Consider the following 12,173-nt stretch of genomic DNA (forward strand, 5'->3'; position numbering starts at 1 on the left):
CTTTCTCCTCCTTTGCAAACGGAGCGCTCTGCAGCAGCTGCCCTGGGGACCTTTAGGGGAGCAGGCGGTGCCATGCATGCGCTGGGTGCTCTGGCTGCTCTCTCACTGCTGGGCTGGACCAAGGGCAGCAAACGGCGGAGTGTGGCTCTGCAGAACACCGGAGGACTTCCAGGAGAGAGGCGGTGGGCAGCAGGGCCCGGCCTCCAGGTGAGAGGTGTGGGATGGGAGCGATGGAGGTGAGCAGCCACGTCCATCTGTTGCCATGCAGCTCCGAGCCGTGCGCCAGGTGTGGGTGTAGGGCTGTGCATTATATATGAGAGGTGTGAATAATGCATGGCAGGGTAAGTTTGCAGTCCGAGCAGTCGGGGGGTGGCAGAGCTGTGCCATAGCTCTCCAAGGATCCCCCTCCAGCCGGGCACAGGGTGACCACGACAGCACTGCTCTTCCCACAGAGGCTCCTATGGCTGCGTGTCGCTGTGGGATTCAGCGCTGAGCAGCCAAGCCGTGTGCTCAGTGTCCCTTAGTGGCACGGCCGCTGACATCAGCCTCCAAACTCAGTTCCCTAAATTATTCACAATTACTGCTTGAGCATCTCCTCCAAAACCAAGCATGCTTCTGAGGGCACTAAAAATAGACGGCTTCGCTGAGGACGGGATGCATTTTTTAAAGGAGACTGCTGCCATCCCTTCTGCTGGTGCTCGCACCTCCTGCCCAGGCAGCTGCAGGCTCTGCTCTTGGGGATAAGAAGGGCAGGGATGGGGCCAGGCCCTGCAGGGACCCTCGAACTGCACAGCAGGAGAAAAAGACACGGCTGCTGATGTTGGGTGGGTGAGTGAGGGCGGCTCCGGGCCACCTGAGCACTGCCCTATCTCAGCATCGCTGCCTGCGGGTTGGGTTAATTCCCACTGTGAGCTTGGAAACGAATACAAATTTCTCACTAAGACTTAATTAAAACTCGCTAAAGAGCTTAAATGGCGACAAGGGAGTGTGGGGTTTCTTTAGTCGCTCCTGTGGGCTCAGCATGGAGATCCCCTCGCTGGGGCTCTCGGGGAGGAGCAGAGTTACAGCATTGAGCTGTGTTATCATTAATTGCTCTCTGGGGATGCATTCTCCATCTGATCCTCCTGGTGGCAGTTCGCTGCAGAGAGCACCCAGGTATGCCCCCACCTGCATTCCTGCCATCAGCTTGCTGGGAGGGAATGGAGGGGGGAGGTTAAACTTTTGCTAGGATATCATATTTTCCCCCCATCTCCCCGGAGGTGTTGCAGATGTAGGTTAAATATTTGCTTGGGGCGAATGCAAAGGGCCCCCATCAGCGCAGCGGAGCAATCAATGGGGCTTCCCTCCATCCACACTCATGGGCAAATGGGGGGAAATGGGAATGAAGCCGCCTGACTGAGCAGATCTCTCATTGCACAACACACACAGGAGGTGGCAGCGGGGCTGGCCGCCCTCCTGCTGCTCTCCCAGCGCTCATTGATTCCGGGCCGGCACTCGGATGTCTGCTCTCAGGCTGGCAGCGAAGAGGGAGACTTTGCAGACAGGGAAAAAGCTGCTCTAAAAGGAAGGGCAGAGCCCGCGGCGCCGCGTTGGAACGTGGAGAGAAAGCAAAGGCAGCACTCAGTGAGCTGGGGATGGAGGGGGGGTGGAGGGGGGCAGCCCTATTACTCACAGCGCCCGCCGCGGGGTGACAGAGGGGCTTGTTTCAATGGGGAAGAGCCCTGAGGGTGGGGATTTCCGCCCTCATCCCCGAATACCATTCTCAGGCTGAGCCCCACCGACAAGGTGGGCACCCAAATCTCCTGGTGCATTGGGGTCATGCTTTGGGAGCCATCCATCTCCCTCTCCCCTCGTCCATTCAAGTCCCTTTTGATGTAATTATGCTGCATAATCGCAGTGCCATCAAAAACCTGAAGCATTGAAAGGACAGGAAATGACTTAACGCCCAGAACCATTTGCATAAACATTATTTTGCCCTCACAGCTCGTAAATTAAGTAAGTCAGTGACAGTACGACATTAGAGTCTCTGCTGGAATGCTTACAGTCACCTCTCGTCCGTCCTCATCATCGCTGAATCAACAGCAGCAGCTGCACGGACATGGGGAGCCCTGCGTGGTGAACCCCGACAGCATCCACAGTGGGGCTGAGAGGGGCTGTGTAGGGCTATGAGGGGCTGTGTGGGGCTGAGAGGGGCTGTTTAGGGCTGTGTGGGGCTGAGAGAGGCTGTGTTAGGCTGTGTAGGGCTATTAGGGGCTGTGTGAGGCTGAAAGAGGTTATGTGGGGCTATGTGGGGCTGCGTAGGGCTAGGAGGGGCTGAAAGAGGTTACGTGGCTGTGTAGGGGCTGTTTGGGGCTATGAGGGGCTGTAAGGGGCTGAGAGGGGCAGAGTTGGGCTACGTACAGCTATGAGGGGCTGAGTGGGGCTATGTAGGGCTATGTAGGGCTGAAAGGGGCTACATGGAGCTCTGTGGGAATGAGAGAGGCTGCGTAGGGCTGTGTGGGGCTAAGAGGGGCTGTAGGGGGCTGAGACTACCAGAGTTGGGCTTTATGGGGCTGAGAGGGGCTGTGCGAGGCTATGAGGGGCTGTAAGGGGCTGAGAGAGGCAGAGTTGGGCTTTGTGGGGTCGAGAGGGGCAGCGTAGGGCCGTGCATCCGCCAGGCACCGCCGTCCGTCGGGGGGTCCCGGGCGTTGCCAGGGCAACGAACCGGGGCGGAGCAGTCCGGTGCCGACGCTCGGATGGGCGGGATCGGGGCGGGGAACGGAGCGGCTGCGGGCGGCCGGTGAGCGGCACCGGGAGGGCACCGGGAGCGGGCGGGGCCGGGCCGGGCCGGGCTTCCCTTTGTCTGCGGGACGGCGGTGGGCGGGACCGGGGTGCGGAGCGGGGACGGCGGAGCTTTGCGAGGCGCCGAGCCGCTCTCCCCGCGGACGCAGAGGGGTCGCGGAGCCGGGGAACTCCGTGCCATGCCGGCGGCCCGCCCGGGCCGGGAGCTGCCCCCGCAGCGTGAGTACCGCACGGCTCGGCGGAGGGGCGGGGGGAGGAACCGGCAAGCCCGCATTCTTCGCATTGCTGCACGGCCGGGGAGCGGGAGCGAGCTGCAGGGGCGTGGGGTGCCCTGCGGGTTGCGTGTCCTCCTGCCGGTCTGCTTCGGGTCTCAGGCGCTCCGCAAAGCGACGTTTGGGGCGGTGCAGGAAGGGTCCGCCCGTTCCGTGGGCTCGGGCTGGCTGCGGGCTCCGCGCTGCCGCCGCCGTCGATCTGCGGGGCCGGCCGTCCCCGCTCAGCGCTGCGAAAGGAGGGGAACTTTTGACCAGGGCGGGCAGCTGATCCGTGCCGTTCCCTTGCAGAATCACCTCGCCAGCACTTTTTTTTTTTTTTTTTTTTTTTTTTACTGGTGGCATTAAAAATAGATTATTTTTTTTTTTTCCTTGCAAGCTGGCGAATGCGGAATTACACAACAGCCCGGACTTTTTTGACCTTTGCCATATTCCTCTCCTCCCTCCTTCTGGATTTTCCTTTGGTGTAGCAGCTGGAAAAGCCCCGGCACTTTACATTCAATCTTGAGACACTGGGGCCTTGCTGAAGCCCACCCAGCACACAGGCACCAATGTGTAACGGGCAGACCCGAAGGCAGCCCGCTGAGTTCCTCTTGACAATAGAGGGTGGGGACGTGGGACCGTCCTTGCAGTGCCCGGACGATGTGGGGGTGACCTGGGGACGTGGGGCTGGAGGAGCACACCCAGTGGGATGGCACAGAGAGGCCGGGAGCCCAGCAGCACGTTTCACCCTGCAGGCACAGGTCTTGCTGGAGGACGGCCAGCAGCCGGCCCTGCCACGCACCACGGAGGAACCACCAGCATCCCCACGTGAGCCTGCAGTGCCAGGGCAAGCAGCCTGCACCATGAGCCTGGAGAAAGCCGGTGAGGGGAGCGTGGGCATGGCCAGGACTGAGGGGTGGGAGCTGGGGAGCAGCCAGGGGCGCACACACCTTCACATCCTCCAAAAGGGGCCTGGTGTCCATGCAGGTGATGCACGTGGTGTCGCCAACCGGAGCATCAGTGCCTCCCTGAGTCGTGCTTAGCCCAGCTGGGTGGAGGCAGTGCTCACCAGGGGGAAGGCAGGAGGGTCTGCTGCCTTCAGGTTTGGGTTTCCTGTCTATGGGGAGGGAGCGGGTGCTGAGTGAGGCTGTGCACGCAGCCTTGGGCAGGAGAACAAAAAGCAGCAATCCTTCTGGAGGTAGTGCCAGGAGCACAGATTCCTGGCTGTCCCTCTTTGCTGCCTCTTTGCTCAAAGAAAGCACAAGTCCCCACAGCTGTCAGTACTCAGGACAGCTGAAGCCTTGCAGCATGTGTGTGAAACACAACTGGCACACGGCATCAGCCTGCCTGCAGGCAGCTAAGCAGCTCCCAGCATCACCTTTTGCCTTCCAACCTGCTCTTTCCAGGCAAGGCAGGGAGCAGCCCGGATCCATGCTGCTGGTTCCACCGGCACTGCATGGCAGTGAGTCAGGCCAGCTTGTCTCCTGCTGGAACCACGGAGCAATTTAGGGCTTCGTTTGCAGAAAGCTGTGTTTAAACTCATGCCGTGAAGGTCAGAAAGTCGCGCTCAACAAGCAGTGCCACCATTTGGGTCGCCCGTGTAATTTGAATTTGGCTTCCATTACGCTGCCGTGTTCAGTGACGCAGCCTTTAATAACACCATCCCATGCTGTTTTTCCACCAGCACCTGCTCATTCGGGGAAAAAAAGGATGAGGTGCTGGGGGGGTGAATCAGAGGCAGCAGCGGGGCTGGGTGGTGGCACGTCCACACAGGGCACCCTGGGGTGTGCCGTGGGATGCCGGCATCCCTCTGTCTGTACCACAGGCAGGCATTGGTGTCGCTGCCCTCCCACAGGGACCCCCGGCACTGCTGTGCTCCTGTTGCTGTCTCCCTCGGGTTTCTGTCCCCGCTGAGTGCCTGTGTCCCCCTAGGGCTGGCTGATCCCGACCCCGCTGTGCTCTCTCTTGCCGCAGGGGGTCGGTTGTGCAGCGGGAAGCGTGTCGGTCTGCCGGCCCAGCGGCCCTTCCCTGTCATCCAGAAGGTGGTGGCATCCATGGCTCACCTGCAGGAGGAGAAGCTGCGGCTGCAGGAGGAGCTGCTGGCTCTGCAGGAGAAACTGGCCGCCCGCGAGAGCGAGGAGATGGCCGTCTCCGTCCAGCTGCGAGGGCAGGTAGGGGGGCTTTGGGCACGCTCTGGGCTTCCAGATGTGGGTTGTGATCTGTAGCATGAGGGCTTGGGGTGCTCGAGCCGTCTCGAGTGAGGAGCAATCAGGGCTGTGTCGGTGCTTGCTGTGCTGCTGTGGGGGGGGGCTGGCCTCGGTGTTGACCCCCTGATGTTTCTCGTGCCGGTGCAGACGCAGCTGTGGATGTGAGGACCTTCCTCATTACAGGGAGATTGAAACCCAGGCTGCTAATAAAGGGATTTGCATGTGGATGTTGTGGAAGCTATTACAGTCAGGTTTGGCTTGTTCCACTGGTGTCAAAAAGGTGGATGTAATTGTCCTGGATCTGGTTGGCATAGTCTGCATGACACAAGCAGGACAGGCAGCTGGCGTGCTGGGCTGTACGGCACGGGGTAAACCTGGGCTCCGGGAGCTCAGCAATGGCCGGGCCGTGCCTCAGCCCCCAGCCCACTGCCAAGGAATCCCTGAACGGCCTGGAGAGCAGGCTGCAGCCGGAGCTGCCTGAGGAGGTAGGGCATGGGGCTGTGCTGGCGTAGCAGGGCACCGCACTGGGAAGCAGAGGAAGCAGCTCCTTTCTCCATTGAGCTTCTGCTGGACATGTGGCTGGGGCCTTTCAGCTCTGCATGTGGGGCTGTGTGCTTTTCCGTGAGGTTTATCCTTGAGGTTCTGAAAGGTGCGGGGACGTGGCTGGGGCTGGAAGCACGTGGGGAGCGCAGCCCTGCGGTGTGCTGTTTGTCTGAGCAAGAGGGTGGTGGCTTAGCCGTGGCTCTGTGTCCCCCTCCTCCCATCTGGAGCATCAACGGGCTGTGCTGAGAAAGGGCTGAGGGACAGAGGAGGAAGGGTTGAGTTGAGGTCCTGGCTCTGGGAGCAGCCTCTGCTGCCGGCACACGCAGGAGGTGCGCTCGGGCAGCTTGCCGCGCCGCCGTCGCTGCAAAGGAGTGGCTTATAACTTATCATAATTAATTACAGCACAATGTGAGCGCGTTCGTGTTTGTTATAAATCAGCAGCTCCTAGATGATGATCTGTGGAGGTTCAGAAAAGGCTGCTGTTGTTTGCATGGGGCGACAGCCTCACGCTCCCTGGGTTGGGGGTTGGCGCAGTGCCTTATCACCAGGCAGAGCGTTCGGAGGGGAAACCCTTTCTAGGGAGCAGAGCGTTGGGAGGCACAGCTTTGCGCTTCCAGCGGAGCTTCCCCATGTGTGCAGATTGAGAACCTGAAGGCAAATCTCCGGGAGCAGGCGCAGGAGATCGGCAGGCTGCGCTCGGAGATGGTGAGCTCCCTGGTGTGGGGGTGAGCGGGCTCGGGAGGCTGCTGGTGGGGCTCCCATCACACGCTGACCCTCTGCAGGGCGGCACGGATGCGGAGAAGCACCGGGACCTGCTGGTGGCTGAGAACGAGCGGCTGCGGCAGGAGATGAAGGCACGTGAAGGGGAGCTGAGGGAGCTGCGGCGGCAGCAGGCGGCGTGCCGGGACTGCACCCACCTCCAGGTGAGCTGCTGGGGACCGGTGGCTGCTGGAAGGGCTGTGGGTGCCACAACCTCGGCTGAGCCTGCTTTGGGGCCAGGAGAACGCCGGGCTGCAGGAGCGGCTGTGCCAGCTGCAGAGAGAGGCGGAGGAGGCCCGAGCCAAGCTGGCGGAGCTGGAGCTGGAGGTGCAGCAGAAGACGAACCGCCTGGCCGAGGTGGAGCTGCGGCTCAAAGATTCGCTGGCCGAGAGAGCGCAGGAGGAGGAGCGGCTGAGCCGGCGGCTGCGGGACAGCCAGGAGACCATCGCCAGCCTCAGGGCTCAGCCCCAGCAGATAAAGGTGAGCCTCCTGCTGGCTGCATAACAGTGCCCTGCGTCAGTCCTGCGGTGCCACTCTGCTGCTCTGTAAATCGTCCCCCTCTGGGTGACCTCTGTCTGTAATACACCATCATCTGTGGGTGCTTTGTGCAGTACATCATCAAGACGGTGGAGGTGGAGTCAGCCAAGGCGAAGCAGGCCCTGTGTGAGAGCCAGTCCCGAAACCAGTACCTGCAGGAGCAGGTGGGGATGCAGAGGCAGGTGCTGAAGGAGATGGAGCAGCAGCTGCAGAGCTCCCAGAAGACAGCAGCTCAGCTCAGGGCACAGGTACGGGTCCGCAGGCGCAGCAGTGCAGCAGTGTGAACCAGGCAGCACCTGGGACGGATGTGCATGCATTGTTGGTGCTGCCTCACCCCCAGATTGCCATGTACGAGTCGGAGCTGGAGCGGGCCCATGGGCAGATGCTGGAGGAAATGCAGGTGATGGAGGACGAGAAGAACCGTGCCATTGAAGAGGCGTTTTCCCGCGCCCAAGTGGAGATGAAGGCGGTGCATGAGAACCTGGCGGGTGAGGAGGGCTCAGGGCTCGTGGGGCTCACAGGGTCAGGGCTGCGTGTCCTCACCCTGTGCTGGAGCCACTCATCCTCACCCTGCGCTGCCCACAGGCGTGCGGACCAACCTGCTGACGCTGCAGCCGGCGCTGCGCACCCTCACCCACGACTACAATAGCCTGAAGCGGCAGGTGCGGGACTTTCCCCTGCTCCTCCAGGAGACCCTGCGGAGCGCCAGGGCCGAGGTGAGCCCGGGGTCAGCACACAGCCCCTCTCCCTGCGCGGTGTGGGCAAGTGGCTGAGCGCTGTCCTTCACCCAGATCGGGCAAGCCATCGAGGAAGTGAACAGCACCAACCGGGAGCTGCTGCGCAAATACCGCCGGGAGCTGCAGCTCCGCAAGAAGTGCCACAATGAGCTGGTGCGGCTGAAAGGTGCGGCGGGGCCGGGCTGCCGGGACAGCTGGGTGCCGCAGCGGGGCTGATGCTGCCTCTGCTCCCCCACCAAGGGAACATCCGTGTCTTTGGGAGAGTGCGCCCCATCACTAAGGAGGATGGAGAGGGTCCGGAGGCGGTCAGCGCGGTGACGTTCGATGCGGATGATGACGCCGTCCTGCACCTCCTGCACAAGGGGAAACAGGTGTCCTTTGAGCTGGACAAGGTGTTTCCTCCACAGGCGTCCCAGGAAGAGGTGGGTGCTGCCTCACACAGCTCGCAGCGGGGTGGTATGACAGGCAGGGGAGGGCTGCACCGTCCCCTGATGCCCTCTGGTCCCCTGCAGGTGTTTCAAGAGGTTCAGGCCCTGGTCACTTCTTGCATCGATGGGTACAATGTCTGCATTTTTGCCTACGGACAGACTGGAGCAGGGAAGACGTACACAATGGAGGTGAATTTGCCTGGCTTTGCCTCCCTCTTCTTCCTTGCCTTGCAGCTGTGTTCCCCTCTGTGCCCTGTGTCTCAGTGCCATCGCTAACCCAGGCTGGGCACTAATCCTGACTGTTGCTGCAATCCCTGAGCTTTGCTTCTGCTCAGCTGCATCAGAAAAATAGCAGAATGGATCATTTCTCTCCCCATTCACCAGGGAACCTCCACAAACCCGGGCATCAACCAGCGTGCCCTGCAGCTGCTCTTCTCTGAGGTGCGGAGCAAGGCGGCCGACTGGGACTATGCCATCAGCGTCAGCGTAGCCGAGATCTACAACGAGGCACTCAGGTATGGATGTGAGCCCTTAGCCAGGACACAGCATCACGTGGAGCCCTCAGAGCTCAGCGTTGGCCGTGTAAGGAAGCGCCAAGCTGGGCCCCGTCTCCCTTTGAGCCGTTTCTGCTTATTTGGGCTCCCCCCGCTTCCTCCACTGGGCTCCAAACTCCTTCCCCTTGGCCCGGCTCCCCGGCCTCGGCCGTTATATTTAGAAACTGCACTCTGGGAGCCAAGGGAATGAGAAACATTTTCCTGCCCTGCCCGGACGCTGGGGGCTGGGGGAGTGACGGCAGCAGCCGCAGGGGCTCTGCAGCACTGCAGGGACCGGCACAGGCCCTGAATGCACATCTGCATCGTTCTGCACCTCTGGAAGCAGCAGGCTCTGACCAGATGGGAGCTGAATGCTGATGGGTTCCCCCTCGCAGGGACCTATTGGGGAAGGAACCCCAGGAGAAGCTGGAGATCAAACTGTGCCCTGATGGCAGCGGGCAGCTCTACGTGCCTGGGTTGACTGAGTTCAGCGTGCAGAGCGTGGAGGACATCAATAAGGTGAGGCAGAGAGCCGGCGGTCATCCCGCGGTGCGTTGGTGGCTCTGCGGCATCGTCCCAGGATGGGAGGCAACAGAGCCTGGGTGTGCTGCAGGGGGTTAGAAATAAAAGCACGGGGCCAGGATGGATGGCGGGTGAGAGGATCGCAGCCTCACCCCCTCCTCACCCTCAGGTCTTCGAGTTCGGCCACGTCAACCGCGTGACGGAGTGCACCAACCTGAACGAGCACAGCTCCCGCTCCCACGCGCTGCTCATCGTCACCGTCCGCGGCTTGGACCGCAGCACGGGGCTGCGCACCACAGGTGGGGGCCGTGCCCCCCGGCGGGGCTGCAGGGCGACGCTGGCGGTGCTGACCTTTATCTGTGCCCCCAGGGAAGCTGAACCTGGTGGACCTGGCGGGTTCGGAGCGCGTCGGGCGCTCGGGCGCGGAAGGCAGCCGGCTGCGTGAGGCTCAGTACATCAACAGGTCGCTGTCGGCGCTGGGGGACGTCATCTATGCGCTGCGCTCCCGCCAGGGCCACGTACCCTTCCGCAACTCCAAGCTGACCTACCTGCTGCAGGACTCGCTCAGCGGGGACAGCAAGACCCTCATGATGGTGCAGGTCTGGGTTCTCTGTCCCCCCCCCCTCCTTTATGCTCTGTGCCACCTGCTGTGGCTTCTCTCTGCTGGTGACAGGGCTGTGCCTGGTGCGGCCGGGGGCTATCCTGGGGGCGGTGGGTTAATAATAGCAGCTCTCTGACCCCGTTGAGCAGCGGGGAAGGGGGGGTGTGGGTGACAGTTGGGTGATGTGCTGCTGCTGCTCCCACCCACAGGTCTCCCCCGCTGAGAAGAACAGCAGTGAGACGCTGTGCTCCCTGAAGTTTGCCGAGCGTGTCCGCTCCGTGGAGCTGGGCCCTGTGTCCCGCAAGGCCGAGCTGGTGTCCTGGCCCAGCCAGGAGCAGCTGGAGGTACCTGCAGCTCAGCCAGCATCTTTCATTATGTGCCATTCCCGGAGGCATGAGCTGACCCGGGGCCGTGCTCCATCTCTCCCCAGGGTGACTTGCCGGGATCCTCCAGCCGGGGCCACGCGTCTCCCAGCCCTGGGCTGCCCAGCGGCCGCACCACCTCCATCCGCAGGAAGCTGCAGACTTCAGGTGGGTGAGGGCATGCGGGCCCCTCTCCGTGCTCCCGAAATGCCCAACCCGTGGCCTTCCACCAGAGGAAGCTCCCGGCCCACTGCTCACAAGCAAAGCTGCGTGTGGAGCGAGCTGTGCTGTAATCGGCTCATTAGCCACCGGCTAATTGGCTGTCAGGAGCCTAGTTAGGGCTTCCCCTGAAGTGCCCCGTCCCAGCACAGGGCAGTGTGGGGCCGTGTGGGGCAAAGCAGCTGGGGCTGCACATGGAGCAGCCAGGGAGTGATGCTGCGGGTCAGCGCCCGCAGCTGAACCTCTCTTCTCTTTGATTTCAGCCTGAATTTTAGGGGCAGCCGTGGCTGCCAGGTGAGTGTGTGCAGCTGGGAGCCGGTGATGGGCTCTGCTTCAGCCCTGCTCCCCAGGCAGGGAGGTGTGCAGGGCTGTGCTGCTCGCAGGGGTGCTGCTGGGGTCGCATTGCTTGGGGGCTCAAGCTGTGGTGGCTGTGCCCCCTGCTCAGCCTGATGCACGTGTCTGTGTCCCCACAGGGAAGCTGAGGCCGGTCCCCGTGTGACACGTGCAGGACCTGGCCCCTCACCCACCTTGGCCCCGGCCATGTTCAGAGCTGTGGTGGCATCCCCTCCTGCCATGGCACCCCTCACCGTGAGACACGCAGCTCTGTGACTTCTAATTCTTGCTGGACAGATGGCTTTAGCCAGAGCAAGGAGCTTCGCCACCTCTTCAACTTCGTTTTTAGGGCAGTTGGGGTATCTGGCTGGAAGGATTGGGGCTGAGCACCTCTGCCTCGCTGTGCTGGGGACACCACTGCTGCAGGAGCTTGGCATGGAGCAGCGAGCACCTGGGTGAAGTGCAGGATGAGGTTTGGTTTGGCGTGACTGCACCCAGCTCCCTGCCACGAGGTCCTGCTCCACCCCTTGCCCCCCACTCCAGCCTCTTTTGGAGCAGCACAGCCCAGATTTGAAGCCAGAATAACCCCAGCAGCTCCTTTCCCTGTTGGATTCTCCTGCCCAATTGCACGAAGGCGCCCCGGTGCTGCTGCATGCACCCTGCCCAAAGGGAGAGCAGCCGCAGGGCTTGCCCCCCTGGCACCAGCAGGGGCTTTGCAGTCTTGAAGGAAGCTATTGTAAAGTGAACAGTTGTCTTCTCAAGAGAGATCACAGTGTGGTCAAGACGAATGTGTTTGAAATATTTATAAGCTGTTTACATGGTCTTGGAATGAAAACAAAAAACTCTCCAGCCCAGTGCTGTTGGAGTATGTGTGGTAGTGGGAGCTGACGGGGGCATGGAGGAGCAGTGGGAGCCCCAGTGCAGCTCCTGGGGCAGCTGCAACCACGCAAGGTATGCACTGCACCTTCCAGCTCCTGGCCCTTCCACGCCATACCGTATTAAAGGAAAAAAGAAAGGGAGGAAGGAAAAAAAAAAAAAAAAAAAAGGGAAAAATAATCTAGTCTTTTGTTAAGATTAGATGTTTCTATGTATTTTAATAATATATATATATATCCTGTTTTATAACAAAACTTATTTTAAATAAAGCATTAAAGCCACTCCTCCTGTGCTGCTGTTGCTTCCCCCAGGGCTCCGTGTCTTGCTCTGGTCGTAACAGGCTGGAGCCCCCTGCCTTGAGAGCTGCCAGAACTCAGGTGTGGAGCAGAGATCTGTCAGGAAGAAGGACAAGCCCTAAGTTGCTCTCAGGGCCAGGACCTGCCTGGCACAGCAAAACCTCCCACAGCTTTCTGCAAGGCGCTCA

The 12,173-nt window shown here is 61.1% G+C and overlaps 1 protein-coding gene across 6 annotated transcripts; it reads left to right on the plus strand.

The window, feature by feature from the left end:
* Positions 1 to 11,970, plus strand: KIFC3 (kinesin family member C3). Of its 6 annotated transcripts, none has more exons than XM_042839509.1 (19): positions 1 to 207; positions 3,788 to 3,914; positions 5,007 to 5,203; positions 6,362 to 6,487; positions 6,565 to 6,705; positions 6,782 to 7,021; positions 7,153 to 7,326; positions 7,419 to 7,566; positions 7,664 to 7,794; positions 7,870 to 7,981; positions 8,056 to 8,237; positions 8,328 to 8,432; positions 8,628 to 8,758; positions 9,172 to 9,295; positions 9,468 to 9,597; positions 9,668 to 9,897; positions 10,109 to 10,243; positions 10,330 to 10,429; positions 10,954 to 11,970. In XM_042839509.1, exons 1-19 carry the CDS (start codon positions 73 to 75, stop codon positions 10,977 to 10,979), a joined length of 2,694 nt encoding a protein of 897 aa, XP_042695443.1. In that variant the 5' UTR covers positions 1 to 72; the 3' UTR covers positions 10,980 to 11,970. The 6 variants fall into 6 exon arrangements, with proteins under 6 accessions (XP_042695443.1, XP_042695445.1, XP_042695442.1 ...); XM_042839511.1 differs by having other exon boundaries at positions 2 to 207; positions 6,422 to 6,487; XM_042839508.1 differs by lacking the exon at positions 1 to 207 and adding an exon at positions 10,744 to 10,774 and having other exon boundaries at positions 3,263 to 3,914.
* The last annotated feature ends 203 nt before the right edge of the window (positions 11,971 to 12,173 follow it).

Source organism: Centrocercus urophasianus, unplaced genomic scaffold, assembly GCF_019232065.1.
Source record: "Centrocercus urophasianus isolate 14NV4802_14NV808 unplaced genomic scaffold, USGS_Curo_1.0 seq_95, whole genome shotgun sequence".
Lineage (NCBI taxonomy): Eukaryota > Metazoa > Chordata > Aves > Galliformes > Phasianidae > Centrocercus > Centrocercus urophasianus.